The 27,853-nt window shown below is 51.2% G+C and overlaps 1 protein-coding gene across 1 annotated transcript; it reads right to left on the reverse strand.

The window, feature by feature from the left end:
* Window positions 1-2,271: 2,271 nt before the first annotated feature.
* On the reverse strand, window positions 2,272-26,727 carry PYROXD2 (pyridine nucleotide-disulphide oxidoreductase domain 2). The gene is made up of 16 exons (XM_068961752.1): window positions 26,601-26,727; window positions 22,596-22,615; window positions 19,561-19,654; window positions 19,407-19,480; window positions 14,594-14,749; window positions 12,338-12,491; window positions 10,069-10,130; window positions 9,879-9,976; window positions 8,338-8,479; window positions 7,844-7,978; window positions 6,515-6,587; window positions 6,104-6,260; window positions 5,571-5,725; window positions 4,743-4,849; window positions 3,117-3,237; window positions 2,272-2,342 (listed from the first exon to the last, which is right to left on the reverse strand). The coding sequence occupies exons 1-16, from the start codon at window positions 26,725-26,727 to the stop codon at window positions 2,272-2,274; spliced, it is 1,746 nt and encodes a 581-aa protein (XP_068817853.1).
* Between the last annotated feature and the right edge of the window lie 1,126 nt (window positions 26,728-27,853).

Raw genomic sequence — 27,853 nt, forward strand, 5'->3', positions numbered from 1 at the left:
AACTTTTATTTACAAGAAAATAGTGTTTTGAAAGACCATGTCTGATGTGATCTGCCCCAGGCCCCTGGGATCTCACGAGTTCCTACTTGTTACTCAGTTCTGCTCTTTACCTAAGTGTTAAGAGGAAGTGCTTGCCCTTGCCCCGAGGCCTCCCTCCCTCCCTTCCTTCTTTCTTTCTTCCTTCTCCCTCCCCCTTGTGCCCTGGTAAGTCTTTTGAGGAAAGCAAATCTTGGAACCCAGGCTAAAACCAAATTTTTAGCTATTCCAATACTGCATGGAGCAAGGGGACAGGACAGGGTTGACAGCCCTTCTTGTGGGAAAAGCTTGGTGTACCCAAAGATTGCTCTGCTTTTCTCTGGTCACACTGCTTCTAGCAGGCTGGTTTCAATCTGGTGCCAGGTTTAAAAAAGATGTCGAAAAGACTGCCTTCGGCAGAATCTAGAAATGACAATAATATCTCCAGCCACAATATTAGCAGCAAGAGCACCGCCGTGAACCAAATACTTATCCTATGACAGATAGTGATCTATTGCTTTATTTGATCTTTAAAATAACTCTTTACAGGTGAGAAATCTGTTTACTGAAGTTATGTAATAAGGCTTGTTGTTCAGTTGCTAAGTTGTGTCTGACAATTTGCCACCCCATGGACTGCAGCATGACAGGCTTCCCTGTCCTCCACTATCTCCTGGAGTTTGCTTAAATTCATGTTCACTAGTTGGTGATGCTATCTAACCATCTCATCCTCTGCCCTGCTCTTCTTCGTTTGCCTTCAGTCTTTCCCAGCATCATGGTCTTTTCCAATGAGTTGGCTCTTCACATCACACGGTCGAAATACTGGAGCTTCAGCTTCAGGATCAGTCCTTTCGATGAATATTCAGGGTTGATTTCCTTTAGGATTGACTGGTTTGATCTCCTTGCAGTCCAGGGGACTCTCAAGAGTCTTCTCCAGCACCATGATTCAAAACCATCAATTCTTTGGTGTTCAGACTTCTTTATGGTCCGACTCTTGTGTACATATATGGCTACTGGAAAAATCATAGCTTTGATTATACGAACTTTTGCCAGCAAAGTGATGTCTATGTTTTTTAATACATTGTCTAGGTTTGTCATAGCTTTCCTTCAAAGGATCAGGCATTTTTTGAATTTCATGGTTGCAATCACCATCTGTAGTGATTTTGGAGCCCAAGAAAATAAAGTCTGTCCTTGCTTCCACTTTTCCTCTTATATTTGCCATGAAGTGATGGGACCAGATACCATGATCTTATTTTTTTTTGAATGTTGAGTTTCAAGTCAGCTTTTTCACTCTCTTGTTTCATTCTCATCAAGAGGCTCTCTAGTTCCTCTTCCCTTTCTGCCATTTGAGTGGTATCATCTGCATATCTGAGGTTGTTGATATTTCTCCTGGTAATAAAAGGCAGGTCTATGTTACTCTGTATAAATTTCATGGTGGGAGGAGATGCCCTGGGGAATCTTCCACCTGCTTTGCTCTGGGGCCTCTGCATCACGGCCTTGGCAGTTAGGATGGAAGGGGCTGGCTAGGAGAGGTGCGTGTCTATGGGGACATCTGTGGGACTCTTTCAGACCAAGAGTGACAACCCAACTCACTTTAGAATAACGCAAGTTTGTAAGGAAAGATCTCAGTAATGTGACAGGCATGGTTTGCTCATGGAAAGTGAGAGGCTGAGTCTCTAGACTGGGAGTGTGGGTCCCCAGATCACCCTCAGTTGCTCCCACTTTGCACTCGCCCCACCTGCTGTTTGCCCGATTCTAGAGGTTTTGATGGCTGGAGAGGCCACACATTGCTCCAGGCAGTGGCCCCTGTGGGTAACTTTATGGGACACTGGGGAATTGGGTCCTTTCTTATACAGTTTGCTAGAAGTGCGACAGCAGTAGACTGGGCCTCCCCAGGGCAGGCCTCTGATCAGCTGGTAGTGGGGGCCTGGCAGTGAGAAGAGGATGCTCGTTGGTCAAATGGATTGTTTGAAGCTGATGCTGTGAGATTACTGAGTATCCCAGACAAGTCTACCCCATGTGGTTATTACATATTATCTGTTCCACTAATACACAGAAAAAATGCAAGGTGTCTGTATAGAGCAAAACCAGTTTATTCATGAAGCCTTGGATGAGAGGTTAACCAGGACCCCATGTGACTTGTACGTTTCTTCCAGAACAGTGGCTTGGGCCTTGAGGACTTGCTTGCCTCAGGCCATATCCTGGGAAACTGACATCTCAAGGGTGAATTCATCTTCCTGGGTCAGAGTTAGTTTGAGGTCACATGCTCCTGAGGTCCCTGAAGACCACGTGGGCTGCATTGCGTCCAGCGGCTCCCATGACACCTCCTCCTGGAAGGGAGCCTCCCATGAGCCAAAGCTGTGCTCACCCCTCTCCCACCCGTCTATCCCCCCGTGGGATTGCCAAGGCACCAGCCACAAAGCAGAACGGGGAAGACTGAAGGGTGGTATTGGGGTATGGGTAACAGAACCACCTGGGACGATTATCAAGAAGATCCTAGACTCCCCTCCAGGCTTCCCGAATCCATGCAGGAAGGGCCAGTGTCTGGTCCAAGTGAGTGTCCCCCTTGCCCTTCCCAGCCTGAGAGCTGAAGGGCCAGATAGCAAGACTCCCAGGGCAGGAAACTAGAACGTGGGGCTAGGGGTTGAGGGGAAGACCTGGCGGTACAGGCCCATCTGGGAGGCTGAGGCCCACATGGCTCAGAGGAAGCACCCACATGAGACGAGCCTCCATGGGGTCAGTTAGGCCTGGGATGGGAGCAGGGAAGAATTTTAAACCTGAGAAACTGGACTGTGCCGGTCCTTACTGGTCTCAAATACGGATGCAAAATATAGAGACATGGGTCCCTCACAACCCCCAGCGAGAACTGGAGAGATGCCTCCAACTAGGGTGTGTTCCCCAGGCCTCATGAAGAAGGGGTGAGCGAACCTGAGGGTTCTGGCTGGAGAATTTTCAATGCAGGGGAGGGCTTGTTCTCCTGGGAGTTCCCTGCTCCCCTCCCTCTCATCTCCTGCCTTATTCACCCTGTCCCCCTGTCTGCAAGCTTCTGATGTCTGGCCAGCCCTCACCACCCACCCGGAGAAGTGGGACCGAGGCTCACTCACCAGGATGGGCCCCACTTCCACAGAGATACAGGCCCCGGAGGGGGCTGCGGTAGCCGGAGTGGAGGGGCACAGGACGCGCGAAGTACAGCTGGTCCAGGCTCATGGCACAGTGGAATATGTTCTGCAGAGGCAGGGCCATAGTCATTAACATAGGAGGGTTACAGTCTCCACCGCCTTCCCCGCCCCTGTTCTCCAAGGAAGGCTCTTCTCCTTCCAGGGTGTTTTTGGGCTCTCGTGATGCAGAATGAGAAGAGGAAGAGAGGGAACAGGCACGTGTCCCAGGGCTGGGGTGAATTTTCCTAGAGGCACTTTTCAAGAAGGAGGAATGGTTGGGTGCATCTTCAGAGGGTGAGGAAACTGAATGGGAGAGAAAAGGGAGGCTTGAAAGATTGTGTTGTGGACTATGAATCCCCCTCACTCTTTTTGAAAAGTAGAGGAATTTGATTTATTTTGACTGCTGATGAGTGTTTCTTTGGCCAAGACACCCCTCTGAGCCTGGGCCCCAGGGTCTAAGGTCACAGTGAGTGGCAGACAAGGGTGCTGGGACCCGAGTGTGGTTCTACTCCAATGGCCTGGGTCAGACCAGCCGGGGAGGGGGGTGTGGGGGCAGGCGAAGGTCACACCCGAGGGGTAGGTCTGACGAGACCAACATCTGTTGGGCATCATGGTGGGGGTGACCATCAGCTGCCCCTTCAGTGTGTCCCCAGCTGAGCTTGTTCTCTTCTCTGTAGTTTCCTCCTCGACGGATGGACAGACAGCATCACCTCCCACTCCTCGGCCTCCAGGTGGACCCTTTACGTCCCCTCCACCGCCCTCTCTACACATGCGTTTATCAAGATGTCTCAACCCACCTGCCCCAAGCCTTCCACCTCAACCCTTCCCTTCCCTCTCCACTGCCTGGCCTCCTTCACTCTCTAGCCAGCCTATGCTGTCCGATAAAAATATAATTGGAGCTACACATGTACTTTTAGATTTTCCATTAGCCACATGAACACTTAAAAAGAAACTGGTGAAATTAATGTTAATAATACATTTAATTTAACTCAATTAAATAATATGTTTAATTTAACCTCACAGATCCAAAATATCATTTCAACACATGGTTGATATTAAAATTATTGATGAGACTTGCTGCATTTTTTTGGTCTTTGCCATCTGGGGTGCATTTTATATTGAAACACATCTCACGTTGACCTGGCCACGTCTACGTACACAATAGCCAATCGGGGCTAGTCGCTGCCGTACTGGCCCTGGTGGCCTACCCACTCCCTGCCTCCCGGCTCAGTGCGTTGTTGATAAATTGAAGAGAAGTGTGAGATCACGCTGCCCGGGGGAGGGGAGGTCCCTCTGAAGAAAGGCAGATGGGAGACGCTGACATGGACGTCTGGGCAGAAATCCCACAGTTCTGGTGATCTCCCATCTACATCTCCTCTCTCCTCCCTCACTGCCTGCAGCTGACCCTGTCTCTGTCCTCTCTCTGCTGTGGTCTCTGCCCCTGTCCTCCCTTCCTGCCTAAGGCTGGGTGTGGAGGGCCAAGATAAAGCCAAGCGGGCATGTCAGGGAGTGGAGGTGCAAAGAGCGTGAAGGGAGACTGTGACAAGAGCCTCCCGTCCGATAGGAACTCACCCCCCCAGGAAGCCCAAAGACTCTCTCCAAGTCAGGGGGTGTGAGGATGTCTCTGCCCACCACGGAGCCCTTGAAGCCGGGTGCGTAGGCCTCGATGCAATCAAACACTGGGTGCCAAACACAGGGAAATGAGACAGCGTTATGGAAAAGAAGAATCTAATGATTATACAATTTGGCAAACTTACTAAATTCGTTAAACGCTACACTTAAAATGAATATTTTCATACGCAAATTATACCTCAATAAGCAAAACAACAACAACAAATGAACAACATAGTCCACCAGCAAATAAACAATTCTTTCTGAAGGCCTTGGGTCTCAGATCATCCCAGCCTCCCGCTCTTTCCCACCTTTACACTCCGACCCTAAACTCTGTCTCCCCTTGAATATGCAAAGATTTCTTCACCTCATGGCTCCACTCAAGTTATTTCTTTTGCTTGGGATGCCCTTTGCTGCCTGGTCAACTCCTATTCACCCTTTAAAATCCAGCTCAAATGTCCCTTTCTCTGGAAAGCTTTCCTGTCACTCTGGCTCGTGGCTCCTCCTTTGGTTCACACAGTCCGTTGACTGTAAGATTGGTTTATTATTCTCCTCCATTGGACTGCAAGCAACCTGAGGGCAAGAACTATGTCTTTTTGCCTTTCTTAGCCCACAGCCTGACCCCAGCAGGCACTCACTGTGTTGATTTTGGTTTCCCTGGGTATTCCTCTTTCCTTGGCACAGGCCTTGCGGGTGTTAATCAGAGTGGGGCCATCAGGAGGAGAGGGGTCTATTTGGGCCACTCAGCCAGCTGTCACGACGGAGACCTGACGGTCTAGCTCTCCTTACCTCTGTCTGCGTAAGCATTTCTCTGCTGCTCATCCCAGGCCTTGCCTCCAGCCAGCGTGTAGGGCGTGTACTGAGTGAAGATGGAGACCACGTGGCAGCCGGGGGGAGCCAGGGTGGGGTCCAGTGAGGAAGGGATGCAGAGTTCGATCAGAGGTCTGTGTGCGACAGGGGAGGGGAGAGGGCAGGGTCTGAAGAGCAATGCCTGCCTGAGGGAGGGGGCCGTGGAGCCATCCTGAGATGACGGGACAAAATGAAGACCTGAGCTGGGATGCTGGGGCCGGATGGATCAGCTCCATAAGGTTATGGTGGTGTTTGCCTGCATGGGCTTGGTGACCCGCAGGACAGTCCAGACCACCCACGGGGAGCTCTCTCATCCCCAGGTCCCTGACTCAGACAGACCTCCAGGCTCCAGGCTCTCAGGTCCCAGCCGGCCCAGGAAGGTAAATGTGCAGTGAGCCCTGCCCTCCACCCCCCACCTCCGCACGCACACCCTGTGCTCTAACCAGGGGCTCAAGCGTCTCCAGGTCCCCCACCTCTTGGAAGGCAGGCCATCCAGGGCGTCTTCAAAGGCCTGGTGGACAAGGAGGGTGTCCTCACAGTTCAGGTGGACGGAGCACTGGTGATGGGGCAATGGCTGGGCCCTGGGAGTGTTGGGGGCTGCCAGGAAGTCAGGCAGCCTGTTGACAGCCACTGAGACACCAAAGGGGAGGGTCAGGGCCCAGGGGCCTGGGTCCTCAGCCCCTCCAGGCCCCTCCTTCTCTACCCATCACCTGCCCCCCAACATGGTGGGCTGGAAACAAGAAGCTAGAAAAAGTGTTTCACCTTCAAACAGGGGGCAAGCTGGGGGCCAGGGAATAGAGACAGGTCAGTCTCTCCCAGACATGGAGATTTCTCACTCGGAAAATCTCAGAAAAGACAGCTCCGCAGTCCACTGTGCCTCTTACCATTGATCTTGGTAACAGGCGACTTGGTGTCCAGCTGGGCGATTCTCGCCACGAACTCCTCAGGAAGCCACTCCTGAAAAGAGAAGGTTCCACCCTAGGGGTGGCTGAGGCCCCAAGGGGGCTGTCTTCCTCCTTTACTCAGACTGGTCCCTCAACCTCTACTACAGGAGATCCTCTCCCTCCCTCAGAGTTAGCCAAAATACCTCCTCTGTGAAGCCCTCCTGGACTCCTCCCACTCAGTGTTAACTACTTTTTCCTGTGTACTTTGCCAGCATCCTGGCGGTCAGTGGCCCAGACCAGCTCCTGCTATGGATGTGGCCCGAGAGCTGCAGCCTCTTTCTCCTCTGGCCTCTAAGCTCTTGGAAGTCTTGATAATCTCAAAATTGTCTTAAGATGCTTTTGAAACTGGTGTTTGCTGAATTGTATTAGTGGAATCCCTCAGAAAAATGATGTCTTGTCCCCAAGAATAAACCCCACATCATTGGGAGCTCCAGGCTCATACACATATTAGCACATCTTTGGGGGACAGGGCACATGTGGTCAATTGCAAAAGCTGTTCCAAGTCCCCACCCCTCTGTATACGGACACCCCTTTCTATTGGCCTCCCACTGCGACTCTGAGCTTGGTCCTGAGACAAGGCTAATCTTAGCAAATAGGAAGCAAACAGAAGCACTTGCGTGATTGAGTTTGCTCCATTTTGCCTTGTGCCAGACCCTGAGGACATGTCTGGACTATTGCGCTGGGGATAAGAAACACATGGAGCAGAGCTGAGTCATCCCGGACATTCTGACTGAGACCCCTGGACTCGCCACAGCCATCAGGCAGGGAGCACGAGTGCCCCTCAGCTGCTGGAAGATGTGTGGGTGAACCCAGATCAGCTGAACTCAGTCAGTATCAACTGATTCCTCCTGCTCCGTGTACTAATCCGTAACTCTTGTGATATGCCCAGCAGTTGTGTGGTTGTTATGCCACGTTCACGTGATGATGGGTTATTGACATAAACAGTGGAATCAGAGCTGGTTAGAGGGGAAAATCAGGACAGCGGGAAAGCTGTAGAAACAACTCTGGGTTGAAAGTCAGACTTGAGTTCGAGCTGTGGCTCTGCCAAGCGCCAACTGCCTGTTGTCAGTCACCTCACCTCCCTGGACCTTTCCCTCACCTGTGAGGCTTGTTGCTACCTGCCTGATAGGTAAGCAGAGAAGGATGGGCTTCCCCAAGTGTGGGGAGACTTAGCATTCACGTCTCCCACCCTGATGCAGCCCCCTGAAGCCCCCAGGTTCCAACCCCCAGCCCCGTGCTGGGAGATGCCTCACTCCTCCCCAGCCTCACCTGTGGCGTTAACTTCAGGAAGGTGATCTGTGGTGATGCGTTGGACAGCACCACTTTGCTCCTCACCTCCGAGCCATCTTGCAGGACGACCCCTTGAACGCGCCCTCCACTGCTCACCTGCACCTTGGCCACCGTCTACGGCCACAGGCAGGAGCCCCAGGACCCCCGGGAGGAGAAACAAGGGTTGTCTCGGGCGATTTCCGCTGTTTATGCTGCTGCTAGGCACTCACAGCTTTCTCATCTCCTGCCGATTTCCTGCAGATCCTGGCGAGGCGTCAGCCCACTCCCCAATGCAAAGGCTCACCCCAAATGTGCGATGGTAGTGCAAATTCAAAAGGGGACAGGCCTGGGTCACAGCTGCTCAGCCAGTGACAGTCTGCAGAGCCCAAACCCAGCCTTGTCCCTCAGTAAACTAAGGACCCTCCGAATCTGACACTGTGTTCTACTCTAAGATACTTGCCAAAAATCGGGGTGGGCGTCAAGGGGCTGTTCACCTTTTCGGTGAAGATGCTGACTCCGTGAGCGGTGGCTGAGCTTGCGATGGCATCAGAGAGGGCACCCATGCCACCCTGGACGTAGCCCCAGGCCCCCCGAATCCCCTCCAGATTCCCCATCACGTGATGGAGTAGCACATACCTGAGGACAGATAATCAGAATCAGGGGCTGGAGAGGGGGTATAATCTCCCCAGAATTCTAGGTGCAAATATTCTTTCTCTCTAAGTGCCTTGAATGGACACATAATCCGCGTGCAGTTCTGCATCTGCATGTGCTGTTCTGGAATCTAGAACCTTCTTCCTCCCTCTTCTTTTGTTTGGCTAATTCCTCCTGTCCCTAGAGTTTCAGATGAAATATCTCTTCCTCATGGGGGCTCCTCTGAGCCTGGACCACGTTGCCCGCTGCCTCGTTTTCCCATCACAACATCCACAGTAAATAGTCCTCCACCCGACAGTCTGTACCTGCCTCTCCCATGGGGATTTCAGCTCCATTCACTATGGTGTCCTCAGCACCTAGTGCAGGCAACTGCTCCATCCGTATTTATTGGAAGAATTAATGGGGAAAAAAAATGTCTTAAAGGCCCATTTCACAAACTGGGCAGTGGCGAAGCCTCCTGGACACCCATAGAGAAAAGGACCCGCAGGCCCCAGCTGGAAAATCCTAATTGGCTGGTTGATCTTGGTCAAGGTGTTGCGAGCACTTGCCAATGCACACCCCCCTTTTCCATGGTCCTGGGAAATTTGGGGCTGGCTTAGTGTGTGTTGAAAAATCACTTCTGAAGGGTGCTCTTATCCCTTGAGAGATAAGCCACATTGACAGCTTCTAGCTGCATCTTCTGGTGCCTGGAAATGGCCCAAGACTTGGCAGCATCCTCTATCCCTACACACACACACACACACACACACACACACACACACACACACCCTCCATTCCTGCTCCTACAGGGCTCATTAAGTCATACCACAACTGCACACTTCATTGTGTCTGACTGCCCCCTCTCGGATGAGGCTGTCAGCACACCTCCCACTCACAAAGGGAAAGGCAGCTTCCCATCCATGTGAAGGCGTCTGTGTGTGTGCGCATCCTGGAACCCAGGGAAAGGGCCTGCGGGAGAAGGGCAGGCAACGGGGCTTCATGGGAAGGGAAGAGAGGATAGATAGATACGTAGATGGATAGACGATGCACAGATAGATAGAGAAGAAGATACTCATACTGAGACATCACAGCGGGAGGCAGGACCAAGGCTCTTCTACTGCAGCAGTGGGGGGCAGTGGCTAAGAAGGAAGACTGGGCAGGGATGCGGGGTTCGGGCAAGTCAGGCTGGGAACCAGCTCTGCCCTTACCAGCTGGGTGACTTTGGGAAGGTTATCTCCCTTCTCTGAACCACAGCTCCCCAGTGTTGCCTTGAGGGTTAAATGAATCCTGTGTGAAATATTTGGCGCCTGCCTGGTTCATCGGGTGAGTTCAATGAGTGACAGTTTTCGCTCTTGCGGGGGTGTCTGCGCCCCTCCTGCTGCCCCACCTCACCTGCCACACTCACCCACTTCCTGGAATGTAGGGATCTGTCATGGCTCCAATCACGGCATCTGTTGCCAGAGTGGCTTTTAGAGGCTCAGACTCAAACCACTGATCCAGCACCTGGGAAAGCAGAGCATCATGGAGAAGGGCTTACCTGGGGAGCAGAGGCCCCATCATGGCGAGGTCCAGCCTGAGGCTGGGGCACCGCTCACCTTGGCGGCTGGAGCTGTGAGGACCTGGTGATACTGGGGCAGCTGGGCTCCCAGGATGCAACCTGAAAGACGAGATTCATAAAACGCAAACCGAGACAGGCAAGAAGGGAACACTTGGATCCTAATGGCTCTGCACCTGTTTCTTTATCTATAAAATGGGAGTCATATTTTCTACCCTTAAAAGCGATTGTGAGGATTAAATGAGATAGGTGAAGCATTTCTAAATCTATAGGCACTTACTACATTTTAACTGCTAGAATTATTCAGGGGCTATTTTTAATTTGTGTCTTACTCTCTTCGAATTCTCTAAGGCTGTACCCTGGGAGGCAGTGGTTTGGCTAACCCATTTCTCTGACACTGATTTAAACTAGCTCAGAGAGTAACCGGGCACTAGAACCTTGAAGGTGGAGGTCATGAACTCTAGGCATTTTGCCCCAGTGCTGAGCTTGCTGTCTGGCACACAGCAGTTGCTCAATAAATGTTTACTACGTGAATGCTTAATGCATGTTTATTGCATGAGGTTCCTTGGACTGGCGATGTGGGAGGCAATGTCTGCTCTTGACATCTGTGACAGAGTCTACCAGCTCAGCTCCTTCACCCTCCCTGGGTCCACACACTTTGCCCTGTTAACTGCATTGCCTCCCACCCTAGCTGAGAGGTCCTGCTTTACTTCTTGATTCTGGGCTCACACGATTTGCCTGGCCACTGGAGTGTTTGCCAACATGATGCAATCAGGGGCTTGGAACTGGCGTGCACATCGGGGCTTGTCCTCTGCACTTTTGTCACTGGTATAAGAAGGTCTCACCTGGACGAGCCTGCATTTTCCAAGAAGAGGCGGAGAGGCACCTGGAGCAGGGCTGCCCCAGCCACAGATGCACAGATGAGACCAGATCAGACCAGCTCAGCCCAGTTGGGACCAGCTGAACCATGCAGACACATGAGAAATAAATGTTTATTTTTACACGCCACTGGAATGTTGTAGTTTGTTATGTGGCAACTTTGTGAGCACAGCTAACTGGTTCAGTATTTTTGTAGAATACAGACGCTAAACTGGTCTTTGTAACCTTGTTGTTAGTTGTTCAGTTGCTCAGTTGTATCCAACCCTTTGTGAGCCCATGAGCTGCAGCACACCAGGCCTTCCTGTCCTTCACTGTCTCCTAGAGTCTGATCAAACTCATGTCCATTGAGTCAGTGATGTTATCCAACCATCTCATCTTCTGTCATCCCCTTCTCCTCCTGCCTTCAACCTTTCCCAGCATCAGGGTCTTTTCCAGTGAGTTTTTTCACATCAGGTGGCCAAAGTATTGGAGCTTTAGTTTCAGCATCAGTCCTTCCAATGAATATTCAGGGTTGATTTCCTTTAGGATTGACTGCTTTGATCTCCTTGCTGTCCAAGGGACTCTCAAGAGCCTTCTCCAGCACCACAGTTTGGGTACACTTTGTACCCCAGAGGAGCAGTAGAAAATAATAGCAGGCTTGGTGAAACTTCCCTTCTCATACCCATGGCAGACATCACTAATTCGCCACAGATATTTTTCTTGCTGACTCCAATCATCTAGCATCCTTCTTGTGTGGGGGCATCTCTTCAAACTCTCTTGGCCCCATCTCTCTCAGCCTCCCCCAGCCATGGCTATGGTGATGAGCTCCATGCAGGCTCCAGCCAGCTGCACGCAGTGCAACCTGGCCCCATCTCACCTCAGGCCTGTAAGATGTGCTTCTTCTTCATTTCTTCCCTGGGGCCTCTCTGACACCGTGACAGGATGCCCACGGGACGCACTTGGCACCCCTGGACGCACAACCCAGAAGTTAGTGCCTCACATGGGAGTCACTACCCACGGGGGCAACCTCTGCACGCTGGGGAAGAGAACCCAGTGGGTAAATGTTTCCTCTCTCTTCCCCTGGGCACGTTGTCACGTGCATTCCCTAAGGCTCCTCAGAAGGTCCAGGCAGGCCGTTATCGCGCACAGTGGTGGCCAGTTCAGTAACGCACCCTGGTGCTGACTCTCCCTCTTTCCCGTTCCTCCTCTTTTCCCTAAGATCCCCCTTCAAAATGAACTACTTGAACATAAGCCCTTGGTTCAGGCTCCATTTTTAGAGCATGCCAGCTTAAGATAAGACCGTCTCACTTACAGTGCTCCAGGCGGCCCCTATTAATTGACAGCAGTTGGCAGGCTGCCTTGGAGGTTCAGGCGTATGTCCAATCATGGAGAAATTGGGCTCAGCCACATGAAGGCATTCATTATGCCCTGATACCTGCCCTTGGACTTACCTGCCTGCCACAGGGGCTTGAGGGTGGACAGCATCTTGAGTTTTTGTAGCAGGGAACCCTGCTGGAAGGCCTCCAGGTCCACCGGGGCGGAGTCCAGCAGAGGGTCAATGGCTAATGCCAAGCGATCCATGAATGCCTCATATTTAGGAAAGGCCTGGAACAAAGCTCCGAGTCAAGGTCCCACTGCCTAGAATTCCATAGGACCCTGTCCCCATGATCTGCCCTCCAGACCACCTGGCCTGCTGCCTCCCAAGAAAGCCTTGATGATCCTCAGGCCCCACGCCCTGGCAAGCATGACTCCACTTGGCTGTGCAGAGTTACTCCTAGTTCTAGGTCTGTGCACTGGCATCAGCACTAGGGCAGGTGAGAGAGGGCCTGCATAGTAATAGTAGGAGGCCACCAGGGGGTGGCAGGGACAAGAGTCTAAAGCTGACCCATTGTCAGCCATGGAAAACTCAAGAACCCTAGGACATGGTCTCTGTGATAAACCAAAGACCACTTGAAAGTTTCTTCTCCCTGTCCTGTCTTTCTATATCTTACTGGTAGAAGTAAGATCTCTTGCTCTGTACCCCAGCATGCTGACTCTTCCTTCCTGGTCTGCAAACCCCACCGCCCACATCCTTTCATCATCAGCAGGAACAGAACCCTGCCTCCCTTCACCCCACAATCTCCTACTGCATATGACAACCTGGTTATGACCCCCCTTCCCTGGATGGGTGATAGGAGCAGGGATGGACTCTATGCCACCCGAGGCCCTATCTTACTTCTTAGCCCAGAGCTTTTAATTTTTTGTTCTAGAACTCTTAGATATACCCATGGAATTTTAACACCTGTTACATTAAGAAAAGCTCTGTGTTGAATTGCACTGGAGACTCTTGATTAAAATGAAGGTAAACAGCTTTCTCTGCAACAGGTCTTCAATGTGACAATGTGCAAAGACAAAACCAATTCTGTTCCTGACTTTCCACACTGAGATGTGGCCTCTGCCTCCTGTTCCTGTGGTCACCAGCCATGGCCACGGCCACTGTCCTCTAGCTCAGGGACCCAGTCTTGTCCTGAATCCTCTCCAGTGTATCTGAGATGGGTAGGACTTGAAGGAGAGTGGAGGGAGTGCAACCTACAGAGTGCAACTGACAAAAGAATCATGTGCAAAGCACTTTAAAAAAAAAGCAAAGCTCCCTAAGTGACCTGATTGTCCACCAGGTTAGGAAACCACTGGTTAAAGAGAGAGGCTGGATCTATGGTTTTCTTGGTTTTACCCCATAGTAGATTAACAGAACAAAAATCATCCCCCATGGATTGCTTAACCCAGGTTCTTCTTAGAAGAATGTCTCCACCAAGATATGAGTTAATGCTATGCCGTCAGCTTGTATCTAGGTTGGTACAACAAATGACCACTCAGAGAATCTTTTTCTGTCTGTAAAACCAATCACACCAGGCCCATTACATTCAATGACTCATCTAGACAAATCTACCCAACAAACTCCTCGCAGTTCATTCCCAGGGGAAAACTGTGCCTTCTCCATCAGACCTACTCATCATCATGGGCACATTCTTGCCTTGGGCTGCCAGGGAATGATGCCAAAATAGATGAATATTTATTATAACTCTTCTCCTAAATTCCTGATCCAGTTTGTTCTATCTTTAATTGTCTCTGATTCCCCCCTTTTTCTTTTTGACCTTCATGTGCTTTAATATGGAAAACCACTTGGAATTCTGTCAGAAAGGAGAGATAGAAAGCACATACAATATAAGGACATATCAGTGGATTCCCACTTGAACAGTGGCTTCATGCTGAACACACACGGGTTTGAGGGTCTCCCATGTCCACTGGTCTTAGCCACTGTTCTCCATCCCTTCTCTTTGCAGTGCCCAAGATCAAAGGCTGGCGCAGACTGGAGCCCTCGTAGGGCAGATGGGGTGGCCTGTCCACACCCCTGTGGCCTTGGACAATTGCTCTGGGAGAATTCCAACCAGGCCCATTTCCTTTCAACAGCGGCCTCCAAAGGCCCTGGGGGCCCAGTGGCTAAGTGTCTGCACTTCCAATGCAGGGGGCCCAGGCTCAATCCCTGGTCAGGGATCTAGTTTTCACATGCTGCAACTAAATATCCCACATACTGCAACTGTAAGACCTGGGGCAGTCAAATAATTTTTTTTTTAAGAGCCCATCTCTCAGAAAATAATGTTTAAAAAGAAAAAAGAGCAGCCTCCAGGCTGAGATGGAGGAGAAGATCCATGGCTGGTCACTTTCCCTACCTGGGCATCCTTCCTTGAGAACTGGGCGATCTGCTTCTGATTTTCCGCCATGTCTGTGCCCAGCAGAAGAGACCGGGGCACCTTACCCCCTGCCCTCTCTTCCAGCATGGGAGTGAAGGAGTAGGGGTTTCGAAGATGAAGCCTCAGCCCATGTTTCTGCAGAACACAGACAGAACAGGTAACATTTGAAGGGATCTGCCCATGACCCTTCTCTGATTTTGCTTGGGTGAGCTGTATTTTTTTGGGCTCCAAAATCACTGCAGATGGTGACTGCAGCCATGAAATTAAAAGACGCTTACTCGTTGGAAGGAAAGTTATGACCAAACTAGACAGCATATTGAAAAGCAGAGACATTACTTTGCCAACAAAAATCCGTCTCTTCAAGGCTATGGTTTTTCCAGTAGTCATGTATGGATGTGAAAGTTGGACTATAAAGAAAGCTGAGCGCTGAAGAATTGATGCGTTTGAACTATGTTGTTGGAGAAGACTCTTGAGAGTCCCTTGGACTGCAAGGAGATCCAACCAGTCCATCCTAAAGGAGATCAGTCCTGAGTGTTCATTGGAAGGACTGATGCTGACGCTGAAGCTCCAGTACTTTGGCCACCTGATGCAAAGAGCTGACTCATTGGAAAAGACCCTGATGCTGGGAAAGATTGAGGGCAGGAGGAGAAGAGGACAACAAGGGATGAGATGGTTGGATGGTATTACCAACTCGATAGAGATGAGTTTGAGTAAACTCTGGGAGTTGGTGATGGACAGGGAGACCTGGCATGCTGTGATCCATGGGGTCACGAAGAGCCGGACTGAGCGACTGAAATGAACTGCACTGACCTCTATGTATTTAGGTACCTGCATGCAGGTTCCCAGGGGATTCCCAGGTGGCGCTAGTGGTAAAGAACCTGCCTGCCAATGTAGGAGACATGAGACGTGGGTTCAATCCCTGGGTCAGGAAGATCCCCTGGAGAAGGGCATGGCAACCTATTCCAGTATTCTTGCCTGGAGAATCCCTTGTACCAAGGAGCCTGGCAGGCTACACAGTCCATGGGGTAACAGAGAGTTGGACATGACTGAAGTGACTTAGCATGAACATATATGTGTAGTTTCCCAAGGCATGTGGTCCTGGTTCCTATCTTTGATATAAGTGTATAAAAATCCCTCTTGCCCAGGCACACTGTGGCAGACCATACCACACCATGCGACGCCACACATATATGCCACACCATGCTATGCCCCATCACACCATGCCACGCTACCCAGTGCCAGGGACTGTACTAGGGCTTACAATGGTTACATCACAATGGTTCTGTAAGTATATCATCCTCATTGTAAAATGCAATAGCAGAGGCTCAGAGAAGCGAAATAACATGTTCAAGGTCACACAGGGAGGCGGATCCAGGTTTCAAACCACATCCCTGTGACTCCAAAACCCTGGCTCTCAGCAGTAGCCTTTAAATGCTCCCATTTCAGAAATAATTAAGACTGAGAAAGACACAATAAAGCCACAGTTATGTGAAAATCCATACTTACAAGGTAGATAAATTATTCACATAAAAAAACCCTTTTATTTACTTTGCAGACTCATTTACTCCATGGTCACTTTAAATGGAAGTTCCCTTGTTGCATTTAAAATATTTGATTTACACATATTTGATGAGCACACAGAACTTTCCAAGAGCACATTTACTTCTTCAAAGAAGGTGGAGATAAAACAAAAAGAGCCTGTGCTACCCTTACAAATAAGACGTCCTGTTCCTTCTAGAGACTTTTTTCCTAAACCACTTTTTTGATGCGTGATTGACATACAAGGAGCTGTACGTATTTAAAGTATGCAACTTGATAGATTTGGCCTCTAGAGACTTCTTCCCCCAGATACACTTTGGTCTGCTCCCACCTCTTTGAGGTCTTTGCTCAGATGTTACCTGAGTAGCATACTCAGCTCCCCCCGACTCTTTGGCTCTGCTTTATTTTTCTCCAAAGCACTTATCACCACCTGGTCAATGACATACTTAGTTTTCCTCTGTCTACACAGGTAGGATGTGAGCTCTCTGAACTCAGGGGCTGAGTCTCTTTTTCTCAGTGATGTATCTGCAGCATCTAGACACCGTGTGATCAATACATAGTCTATTGACTAAACGCACTGCTGCAGACAGGGCACCACCCCAGAGGACAGAAACGAGATCTGTGAGCAGAAGTTTTAGGAAAACACATAGAGACCCAAAGAGACCTTTCCAATATTACAGCAGAAGTCTCCCCCCGACCACGGGCACTCCAGATGGCAGGATCTCCATGACTGAGCATTGTGGAGGTGCATCCAAGTGTTGGAAGGGGTGGGGCTGGGAGACCCACAGGATCCTTCCTAAAGCTGAGATGGGAAATTTCTTTGATTACAAACTGGAGGAATTTCCAGCTTGGTTCCTCTTGATACAGTGAACTCTCTCCCATGCAGGAGGCACCCTCAGTTGCTCTGAGTCTCTCACCCTTGGCCTCCTATCCATCACCAAGTCTCAGAGCTCGGCCTCCAGACCTCATCCACATCTCCCCATACCCCTAGCCCTGCCTCAGCCCAGCTGCCACCTTCTGAGCTGCCCTGCACCCACTTCCACCACAATCCACGCCATCCAGCAAGAGGACTGATCTTTCATAAAGTCATAAATCCCATCACCTCACTTCCTGACTCTACTGTCTCCCTGCTGTGCTCAAATAAAATGCAGGCCCTTCCTCCCAGCCCACAAGGCCCAGTCTCCTCTGGCCCTGCCCATCTCCCTTCCTGTCTGCTGCCCCTCTGCCTGGTACTTCTGCTCTGGCCACTTGACCTTCCTTTCCCTTAGGCCTGTCCACTTCCACTTCCTTCTGCCTGGAATAGTCTCCCCTCAGATGTCCACAGTGCTGGTGACTTCTTGGCATTTGAATGTCAGCTCAGATGTTCCCCCCGGCTCCAAAGGAGGATTTCCTGGTCACCAGTCCAGGCTGGGCCTCCAGGCCCTCACTGTTGTGTTGCCTCAGTTTCCTTGCTATAGGTGTGCTCACCTCCACCTGAAGTTCTCTCACTAAGCGCTCAGCCTCGCCGCCCTCCCTCACCACCTTCGGTCCACATGTCTCTCCCAGGGCCTGGCACAGGACAGCTGCTCAGCAACATGTGCTGAATGAATGAATCAATAAGCCCCCAAAAAGGGATCCAAGAAGAACCCAGAGTTTGCTTCAGGTCTAAGTAATTGAACATGATTCATTTATTTGTCTGATTTCAGGACTTTCTCCCATAAAAAGAGTGACTGTCCTGTCTGACTCCTTGTGACCCCATGGACTGCAGCATGCCAGGCTTTCCTGTCCTTCACTATCTCCTGCTCAAACTCATGTCCATTGAGTCGATGATACCATCCAACCATCTCATCCTCTGTCACCCTCTTCTCCTCCTGCCCTCACTCTTTCCCAGCATTAGGGTCTTTTCCAACAAGTCGGCTTTTCACATCAAGTGGCCAAAGTACTGGAGCCCCAGCCGGCTGCCACAGGCACTGTGCTAATGATGAGTGAACACCAACTACAAGAGCCTTCTGAGGCTGGTAAGATTACATCCCCATCTTACAGATAAGGAAGATGAGGCACCGCAAGGCTAAGTCACACAGCTGCTAACGGCAGAGCAGAAATTAAAAACTGAACAGGTTTCAGAGGCTGAAATCGCAGCCTTGTGCTCTACCCAGGACAGAGGTCGGTCCTGAGAGCTCACATCTGAGACCTGGCCCATGGCCACCGGCAAAGTGCACGAGGCTGAGCAGGGTGGCTATCAAGACGTCCTTGGTGGTGGCACATCAGAGCTCAGAACAAGGGGGAAGAGTTGGTTAGACTTGGCTCCTCAGTCATTTCCTTATGTGTGAGCTTAAGCCCCTGCATTCCTTCATAAAATGGGGGCTCCTACCCATGCACTTGCCACCATGCGTAACTAGCGTGTCTGAAAATTGCCTTCAGTGATAGGCTGGTTTGTCTGGGGACAGAGACCCGTCCCCAGGCCTCAGCAGGATTCCACCTGATCCTGGCTGGCGACAGATGTGCTCGCGGTCTCAGAGACTCAAATAATAATTTCTCTCATGGTGACCATGACTTAATGTCTTATTAATTTCAAACTCAGCACAGAGCTGGTGCTGAGGTGCTGTCAGCCTCATATGCAGATGGTGCCCAGGACCCTTTCTGAGTGGTGGGTGGCAGAGGCACCAAGCAGCTAAGTGGCTCCAGGAATGCATGGCCGTGTTTGTCAAAGAGGCAGCTAGGGGTAAAAGGAATCTGAAAGGGCAGGGGCAAGACTGTGGACTAAGGCAAGGCTAAGAGGAATCTACAGGGGCAGACTGGGAGTTCCCAGGATGCCCTACAATGGCTTGGGAGCCCGAAGAGCTGAAACTCTGATTGCTCAAGTTGCCAAGGATGGTGACTGGCTCTCAAGTGTAAGGAGGGCAGCAGGTGGGCCCAGGACCTAAGGCAGCTTTGCAAACTCAGGTGCCCAGGTGCCCAGTTGCCCAAGGGTTCCTATGGGGGCTGGATAGGGCCCCGGCGAGTGATGGACAAAGCACAGCCAGGATGGCATTCATGTAAGGGGTCAGCTGGTGCAGCATCTAGGAACATGGGTTTGGAGACATTTGATTTGTGTATGAAATTTCTCGATCTTTAAGACACCAGATGGCCAGACACCATCTGTGGGCAGGCATGAAGGAGAGCATGGGAGATAGACACACCCTCGAAGGGAAGAGTAGCAGCTGCCCACTTCCCCAGCCCCCAGGCCATGGAGCATGTGGATGGACACGCACATGTACACACACACACACTCTACCTTCAGCTCCAATTCGGAGTAAATCTGAGGTCGTAGCAGGCTGAGGAGGTAGGATGCTCGGGAGAACTTAAACCCTGAAGATGAATTGGATGAAGACAGTCACAGGGATCACCAGTGGTCACCCCCATGCCCCTCACCCACCTCTTTGGCTCACCTGGGATTATCTCCTCTGTGACAGCTGCACCCCCGATCACGTGGCGTCTCTCAAAGACCGCTGTGTTCACTCCAAATCTCTGCAGGTATGCCGCCTGGGATGAGGCACACAGGCCTTCCCTTTATTCCTGGGGTCGACCCGCAGTCTCAGGGACCTCACCACAGGGCTGGCTCAAGCTGTCCCTGCCTCTGAGATGCCCTTCCCCTGCTCTTCCATAAATGCCCACCTCCTCAGATGTCCTCTGAGACCTGGCATGACTGCTCATGCCCCTTCACTTCCCAGCCCCAGGTGACCCTCCCTCCTGCACGGTCTGGAGCCCCTGTGAGCTTGTGCCCATCTTCTGGGCGGAGTGGCGGCAAGCCTCGCCCTCCTCCCTAGCCTGCAGCAGGCAGCACTGGGGGCGTGTCGTGGGAGCACTGAGGACACCATTCCACTCCCCTCTTTTCCTGCTGGGGCAACCTCAGTACCTGATCCATCTGGCCTCAATTTCCTCCTGTGCAAAAATGGGGCTGATGATAGCAACACCCACTTTTCCTGCTTCACAGGGCTGCTGTGAGAATTCTCTGAGCTGGTCCTTGCTGCTGCTGCTGCTGCTGCTAAGTTGCTTCAGTCATGTCCGACTTTGTGCAACCCCATAGATGGCAGCCCACCAGGCCTCCCCGTTCCTGGGATTCTCCAGGCAAGAACACTGGAGTGGGTTGCCATTTCCTTCTCCAATGCATGAAAGTGAAAAGTGAAAGTGAAGTTGCTCAGTCATGTCCGACTCTTAGCAACCCCATGGACTGCAGCCTTTCAGGCTCCTCCATCCATGGGATTTTCCAGGCAAGAGTACTGGATTGGGGTGCCATTGCCTTCTCCAGAGCTGGTCCCTAGAAGGAACTTAAATGTGGGTCCCTGGCACATGGGAATGTGTTCGGTCAATGAAGCTATGATTATAATATGGTGTCATTTTGGGGAACAAGTGTTTCAGGGGAGAGTATTAATCTTTCTCTAGCACTTGGTGGAAAATCAATAAATATTTGTTGAACCAAACTAGTCCTCCATCTACTGACCTAAAATGCTGGCCCTTCCACCATCACCACAACCAAGCTGACAACTCGGATGGTGTAGCTCAGAAGGCAGACTTTTGGTGACTGCTGTGCTAGATGCTGTCGTCTCATACGATCCATCTTAGAGGTAGGCACCGTGATTCTCCCCATTTCACAGAGGAGGAAGTGAGGCTCAGTGAGGCTAACAGCTCAAGTTCACAGGACTAATGAGTAGAGGTGTGGAAACTGAACCTGGTCTGTACACAGAATCTACACTCCTGACATGTCCTAACGAGAAAGGAGAAAGAGGAGCCTCGGTGTCACATCTGGAAACTGGCCTCAGAGGTGAGCCGTGTTTCTCCCATTAGACGTCAACAGTCCCACAGTGATGACCGCAGACAGAGGTGGTCTGAGACCACGATACAGGGGACAGAGCAGGGCCACTTCACAGCTGTGCCTTAGCAAAGACGAGACGAGGTCTGTGGGTCACCTCAAGATCCCAGTCACTGGCTCTCGTGGCCAAGATGCGTGATGCTGTGTGTGTGGGGCGACCACTCTGCATGCTAGCCTCCCCTCCCTGCAGACACGGTTTAGAGATGCCTCTGCTCTCCAACAGTAACCAATCTAGGGCCAACTCCCTACTTTCTCAGGCTGGCCCCAAATCATCCAGCGAAGCGCATGACTATCCTCTCATTTGAGCAAGGCTTCTTGAGCCGGGCCCTCAGGGCACACCATCTATTTCCCTTCCCCTCAATTCAGTGAGGGTGGGCATTTTAATTCTCATTTTATCATGGGTCAGAGAGGTTAGCTGACTGGCCTTAACCTTCACAGGTGGAAAGTGGCTGAGCTGGGAGACAAACCCATGTTCATATTAATATAAAAATCAGTGTTTTAAATTACTGATCAGTTGAGTTAAACAGGGAGCTTCCCTGATAGCTCAGTTAGTAAAGAATCTGCCTGCAATGCAGGATACCCTGGTTTGATTCCAGGGTCGGGAAGATAAGCTGGTGAAGGGATAGGCTACCCACTCCAGTATTCTTAGGCTTCCCTTGTGGCTCAGCTGGTAAAGAATCCACCTGCAACGTGGGAGATCTGGGTTTGATCCTGGGGTTGGGACGATCCCCTGGAGAAAGGAAAGGCTACCAACTCCAGTATTCTGGCCTGGAGAATTCCATGGACTGTATAGTCCATGGGGTCGCAAAGAATTGGACACGACTGGGCGACTTTCACTTTCACTTGAGTTAAATAATGTCCCCTGTAACATGTTCGAATCAAACTGCTATACTGGGCAAAGTATTAAGGCGTAACACAGGTCCCCTGGCTCCCCACATTGCTGAATCCCCTGCGCCGATATTCTAGAGCAGACGCTGCTCAGAAGAATGCTCTGTGTGAATCTGGAGGCCTGAACCTTGATCACACACTATGGCCTCCTAGGGGTACACGGACTCTGGTTTGAGAAGCACAGCCTCAGGGTCACCCTGGCCTATGGTCAGCCTGGGACCCAGACGCCAACTGTGCCGGGGCAGGGCCCTGCCTTCTCTGCTGGACCGGCTCCCTCACTGTCTCCCGAGTGCACCTTGGACAGTGCGTAGCTGCATGTTCCCCAGGGTGGTGCCTGGCCTAGACCTAGCTGGGGAGCACTCGCTCTGCATACAAGGACAGCTCACCATCTGGAGTCAAAGGGCCCCCAGCCCCAGTTACCTGCTCCCTAAGGTTCTAACCTGCCTCCCGTGTTATGTCCATTACACACTTTCCCAGCCGTTTATCACCTTGCTTATGAAAGGTCAAGGGGGAAACCTATGAGCATGAAGGAGAGGCAAGCAATCCTATATCGTCTTTAAGGACTGTGGATGTCCTCTTGAGCCAGTCACTGGCCAGCACCGGGGTGAGGGGACCGGCTGGCCTTTGCTTCCCTTCAGCGACCCTCATCCTGCTGGCTTCCTTACACTCCTGCCGGGAGCCACACACCCAGGGGCCAGTGAAGGGGGGCGAAGGGGAGGGACTCACAGCCACCAGCCCGTTGTGTCCTGCAACGAGACAGAGGAGAGGCGAGGAAAGTGACTGTGGTCAGTGGGCAGATACATTCCTTGAGGAGTGTGGCCACCCTCCCCTGTCCCCATGCCCATGAAGGTCCTGGCGAGGTAGCAGAACCTGGGGGACCCCCTCACCTGAACCTGGATGTTGGAACAGCATCTAGCTTGATACTGCAAGACGCCTGGTCTTTGGGGAACCACAAAACCCTGGTTCTTGCCCCGAATTGAAAAAAGTTCTGTCAACTTGGCTTGGCCAATGGCTCATGCTGGAGTGGGGACAAGGGGAACCCGCAGGCATCAGATGAAAGTGACCCACAAAGCCTTGCTGGGCTTCCAGCAAAGGAAGTTGAGCAGATGACTGTTGGAGGGAGTGTCAATGTTGACCTAGAGAAAGAGAGGGAGGCATGATTGTGCTCTGAGGCCAGTGCCCCTGGTCATCCAGGTGAGTGCTGGTCATGTGGACAGTTGCTGCCAAGCAGGGCTTGCTTTGCCCAAGCACGCCACACAACAGTACTCCAGAAGGGGAATCTTTATCAGTTTCCAGTGTTCCTGAGATAGAACAGCTCAAAATGAACTCAACACATACAGCTTCAACGTTTGCTAGAACTGCTGAGTGTGCTTCAGGGTGCTAGACGATGGGGCAGATTTGTCTGGTATAAAGTTTCTTTCCAAAAATTTTAGGCAGGCAGCCCCTGGGGTGCAAGCCCTGAACTTGGTTTGGGTTCCCATATCCCACACCAAGTCCATGGCTAGCAAGTGCCTCTGCTCTGAGAAGCTTCAGGATCACTTGAGAATGTGCGTCATCACTGATTCCCGGAGCCCTCCCTGGAATCTACTGGGCAGGCTGGGGGCAGGGACTAGGATGGACTTCACAGAAGCTCCCTGGTCATTCAGATGCAGGCGGTCTCAGACCCACAGGCCTAGCACGTGTTTCATGAACTAATATGGAATCTTCATGTGATAAGCATGTCATGATCTATTTGACTATATTTCATTTAAAAATGCTAGTTGATAAGAGTACTGTTTTTACCTGCTTTTGATAATTTTCTTAAGAAAGTTTAAAAAGTGTGACGGATGGGAATTATGAATGAATTTCAACCTGAAGTCTGAAAAGCCATGCTCTCAAACACATACAGCAGATTAAAGGCAGACTGTCCTGGGCTCACCCTGGTGTTTGCTGTCTTTTTCACATGTAAACAGAGGGCCTGGTGGGCTTGCAGTGTCGCAGGCAGGATGAGCAGTAATATACCTAAAGCACTTGTGCCTTAGCAGACCCATAATTAGTGCTGATCATAAATCCTGGAAAACTAATAAAGGCTTCCAGGCAACAGGGCCCAGTTCAGTCGTCACATGTAAGCCCACAAATGCACAAACAGACCTCAAATGGCAAAGGGCAGGGATCCAATAGCCCAAGTTCCTCCTCCCTCCACCACTCCCCCACTCTAGCTGTGGCTGAAACTTTGTCCTGCGGCTTCTGGTGACCTCTCCCTTCCCCTGGAAGAAGTCTGAGCTGCGGGCTCAGCTAATCTCCAGGCCTGACTGCAGGGTTCCTTAGGCAGCAGGCACAGAGGCATGCGGGGGAGGGGTGTGCTGAATGTGGGCTCCCGAATGTGTGGGCTGCAAGTGTCATATCAGGCCCACTCCCAGAGCTGGTTAGGTGTGACGATCCCCTCAGAGCCCTGATCACCAGGTAGGGAGCCCTTCAACTGCGCTTTAACAAGCTCCTTGGGTCGTTCTTTAGGCAAATTTGGTCAAATAACTGAATCAGGATGATGCCCCGGTTACTGGTGTGACTTCAGGGAGCAGAGATGATCTATATCTCAGTAGATGCCGCCGTGCTCCTCACTCAGGTTGGCTAAGTCTTCAAACCAGGTTTCCTGCCTTGGTTGGCAATCAGAGAAGCAACGTTGAAGAAAAATTCACACCTGAGATGCACACTTGTGAGCCATTCACCCAGGTACCTGGGGACCTAGGATCAACCCTCTCTGCCAAGAGACAGCAGGGGTGGATTGTCTCCAAGGGCAGAAAAGGTGAGAGGAACTTCCGTTTACTGAGCCCAGCCAGTGGGCACTGGAGCTGGAGTCCCCCAGCCCTGGAAGTTGGTGACACAGTTTTCAAACAGCCCCTGATAAAAATTATATAAACTAACAATGAAACAATGATATTAAAAACAAAGGTAATAAATACTCAAAGCTTGTCACTTCCTAATTGTTTTACTATATTTTCCTATTGTCTATGTCTTCACAGTTATTTACATCCATGGACACATACAGGGGCCACACTGCCTGATGGTGCCTGGCGGCATCTCTCTCCCAAATTCGCATTCAGAGACATAACATTGGTAACTTAGAAAAAGGCTACAGTGGGAGTATTCACACCATGGAAATCCACGAACACTACACACCAAGGCCTGGGTTGTTATTTTTTTTGGTTGTTAGACTTAAGAAAGTGATGGAGAAAATGCTAACAATGCAAATTAAACTTAACTGGCAGTTGTGCCCACAGCAGTTACATTGTGAAACAGAGCAAACAATTGAGGAATTGTTCTCCTGTTCGCAAAATTATTTGACTGAGCAAGATCATTCCAATTGTTGAAGGAGCAGAGAAGTTCTGACATAAATCTTTGTTTCACTTTCTTTCTGCTCTTTAAAGAAAATAAAAATATCAAACAATGTTGCCTTCGGATATTTTCATTTGTCAAATTGCAGCCGTAGGTTGGTTACTGAGTTCGGCAAAAGTCACAAGCATTTGCTAAGAGTGGACTGGCTACCTGGAATTTAGAGTATTGTATATTTTATCTGCAAAACTGTACTACACTTCTTTGACTTCAGTTTTTACAATAAACTTATGTATGGATATATATGCACACATTCTCCCCTGGAGAGGTTACTGGTAAGGACTTACCAACACAGGACAGCTCCCCGTAGGGATAAAAATGAAGAAAGGCCCAAATAGGGATGCAGCTTTAAAGCTGTGTGATGAGCAGGTCTTTCCAGGCCTGTCATCCCCTTTCTGTATAATCCCAGTTGGAAATAATGTCAGAAGTAGAATTTGAGGCTGTGAGTGGAAGGCCCCAAGAAAAGGAGCCTGGTCCTGGCCTGGTACCTCACAGGCTCAAGGTGGAATCAGTGCCCTGCACCCTGGGGCTCAGCAAAGCGCAGCAGGGTCACCGCAGCAGGTCGTATACAGCCCAGGCGGGCAAGGCAGTGGGGGCTGTCACTTCTGCAGATAGGTGGGAGGACCTCTGGGACTCGTGTCTATTTTTCCCTGACTCCCCTTGACGGAATGACTGTGGTGTCCTCAGGATGGTCTCAGTGGTCAGGTCCTGGTGACCAGAACTCAGGTCACTTGTATTCATTGCTCACACTAGTCAGTCATATCTGACTCTTTGTGACCCCGTGGACTGTAGCCTGCCAGGTTCCTCTATCCATGGGATTCTCCAGGTAAGAACATTGGAGTGGGTTGCCATTTCCTTTTCCAGGGGATCTTCCCAATCCAGGGATAAAGTCCAGGTCTGCACTGCAGGCAGATTCTTTACCATCTGAGCCACCAGGGAAGCCCCAGAACACTTGGGGCGGCAGGATTTCACAGGTCTGTTGTACCAGGGCTCCTTCCTTGCAACCCTTATCTACCATATGCTTTCCAAGAATGTGGCACCAACTAATTTCACAGGAGATTCATGGAAACTCCTGAACTTACTTAGTCCTCCCTGGCCATTTTAGATGGGAAGACTCAAGCCCAGAGAGCGCAAAAATCTGCTCCAGGCCACACAGCAAGTCGACGGCAGAGCCAGCTCCAGAATCCTGGCACCTGCTCTCAGATGGGTGGAGTTTTCACCCTAGCACTTGCTCTCACCCCAAATCCTGGCCAGCCTGTGCCAAAGCAGTGAGAGGGCAGGGGCGTGGATGGGCTCCCCACCCCCCCCAGGATTCTGAGCAGGCTGTCCTCTGGCCCCTCAACTCCAGCCCAGGCCATTTACCTGCGCCTACCACGACTGCATCGTACTCAGGTTTCAGGCGTCTCCTGGTGTCCGAGAGAGCTCGTCTCCATGTGGGGTGGGGAGAGGCGCCCAAGGCCCTCCTGAGCCCTCGGCCACATGTGGTCATTTCTGCCCAGGACTAGGCCGGGAATTTGCTTGCAAGCAGCCTTTTGTGCCTCTCCAGGCAGGGGGAGGAGCAGGGAGGAGGAAGAGGAGGGGCTGCAGCCCAGCTGCCGTACTTGGCCCTGGGCCACGACTAAATGGGGACACTGAGTTGCCCGCGGCCCAGCCTGTCCACCCGGGGCAGAGTCGTGGGCGGTCACCTGTTAACCCGGCAGAGGTCCTGCGCCTTCAGACCTCCAGAGTGATCACTGTGCTGCTCATTCGCTGGGGCTCCGCTGCGCCAGGCGCTGTGCCAACCAGTCGTGCAACCCCTCATGTGGGCCCCAGACGGGGAGCACTGAGGCTCAGACGAGTGTGTGTGCGTCCACGTGCGTGTGCATGTGTGTCCCAAAGGGCCGTCCCCTACCCTGTGCTGTCCTGCTTCTCATTAAGGAATTCACTGTCCAGCATGAGCTGGGGGTGGGAATCCAAGTAAAGAGAGAGACTCAGGTCCTCCCGTCCTTGCGGCTTGTAACAGGGTAGCTGCTCTACGCCTGCAGCAGGCTCAGGAATCCGCTGCCTGAAGGACCAGGGCCTCTGCAACACTGCAGGGGGAGGGGGCAATCTGCCCCTGGGACATCCAGAGCCCCGCGTCCTTGCCCAAATGCTTTAATGCCATCCGCTTCACAGGCTTTCGCAAAACTGGAAAGGTTTGGGGGGCTAGTTCAGTTCTCTGTGATTCTGGGGTTTGCCTTTTTCTTTTGAAGGTCTGAACATTTCTCTTGTGTGTTTTAGTACCTTTCTCATTTCCCAAGAATCCTCAAGGATTTCAAGACCACATCTGTAAAAAGGTTCAGCTAAGTGCTCATTCTCCTGTGGCCTGTCCTGAATTAGGGGCCCCTCTGCTCCCTGCCCACTGGTTAGGCCATTCCCCAAGTAGGATAAAAGCACCCTAGGGGCTGGGAGTCTCTGTACACCTCTGATATCTGCCAGCCTTCTAGAAACCCACTATTAGAAGTGCACTTCACAATTAGGAGAAAATGTGGAAAGTTGCCTCTGGGTAAGAGGGACTTCTGGGGACATTTTTACTCTCAACTCAGACACCCCTCCACACGCCACGGAAAATTTACACTCTGTGTGTCTCTGCTAAA

This window comes from Capricornis sumatraensis, chromosome 23 (genome assembly GCF_032405125.1).
Source record: "Capricornis sumatraensis isolate serow.1 chromosome 23, serow.2, whole genome shotgun sequence".
NCBI classification, from domain to species: Eukaryota; Metazoa; Chordata; class Mammalia; order Artiodactyla; family Bovidae; genus Capricornis; species Capricornis sumatraensis.

Excerpts from the sequence above, each read along its gene's own strand:
- PYROXD2 (XM_068961752.1), bottom strand. The coding sequence starts at position 26,727 with ATGACCACATGTGGCCGAGGGCTCAGGAGGGCCTTGGGCGCCTCTCCC. Across the intron at positions 19,655-22,595 it reads GACACAACGGGCTGGTGGCT|GCGGCATACCTGCAGAGATT; the intron begins GTGAGTCCCTCC and ends GCCTCATCCCAG. Across the intron at positions 12,492-14,593 it reads TCTCAAGGAAGGATGCCCAG|GCCTTTCCTAAATATGAGGC; the intron begins GTAGGGAAAGTG and ends GCTTTGTTCCAG.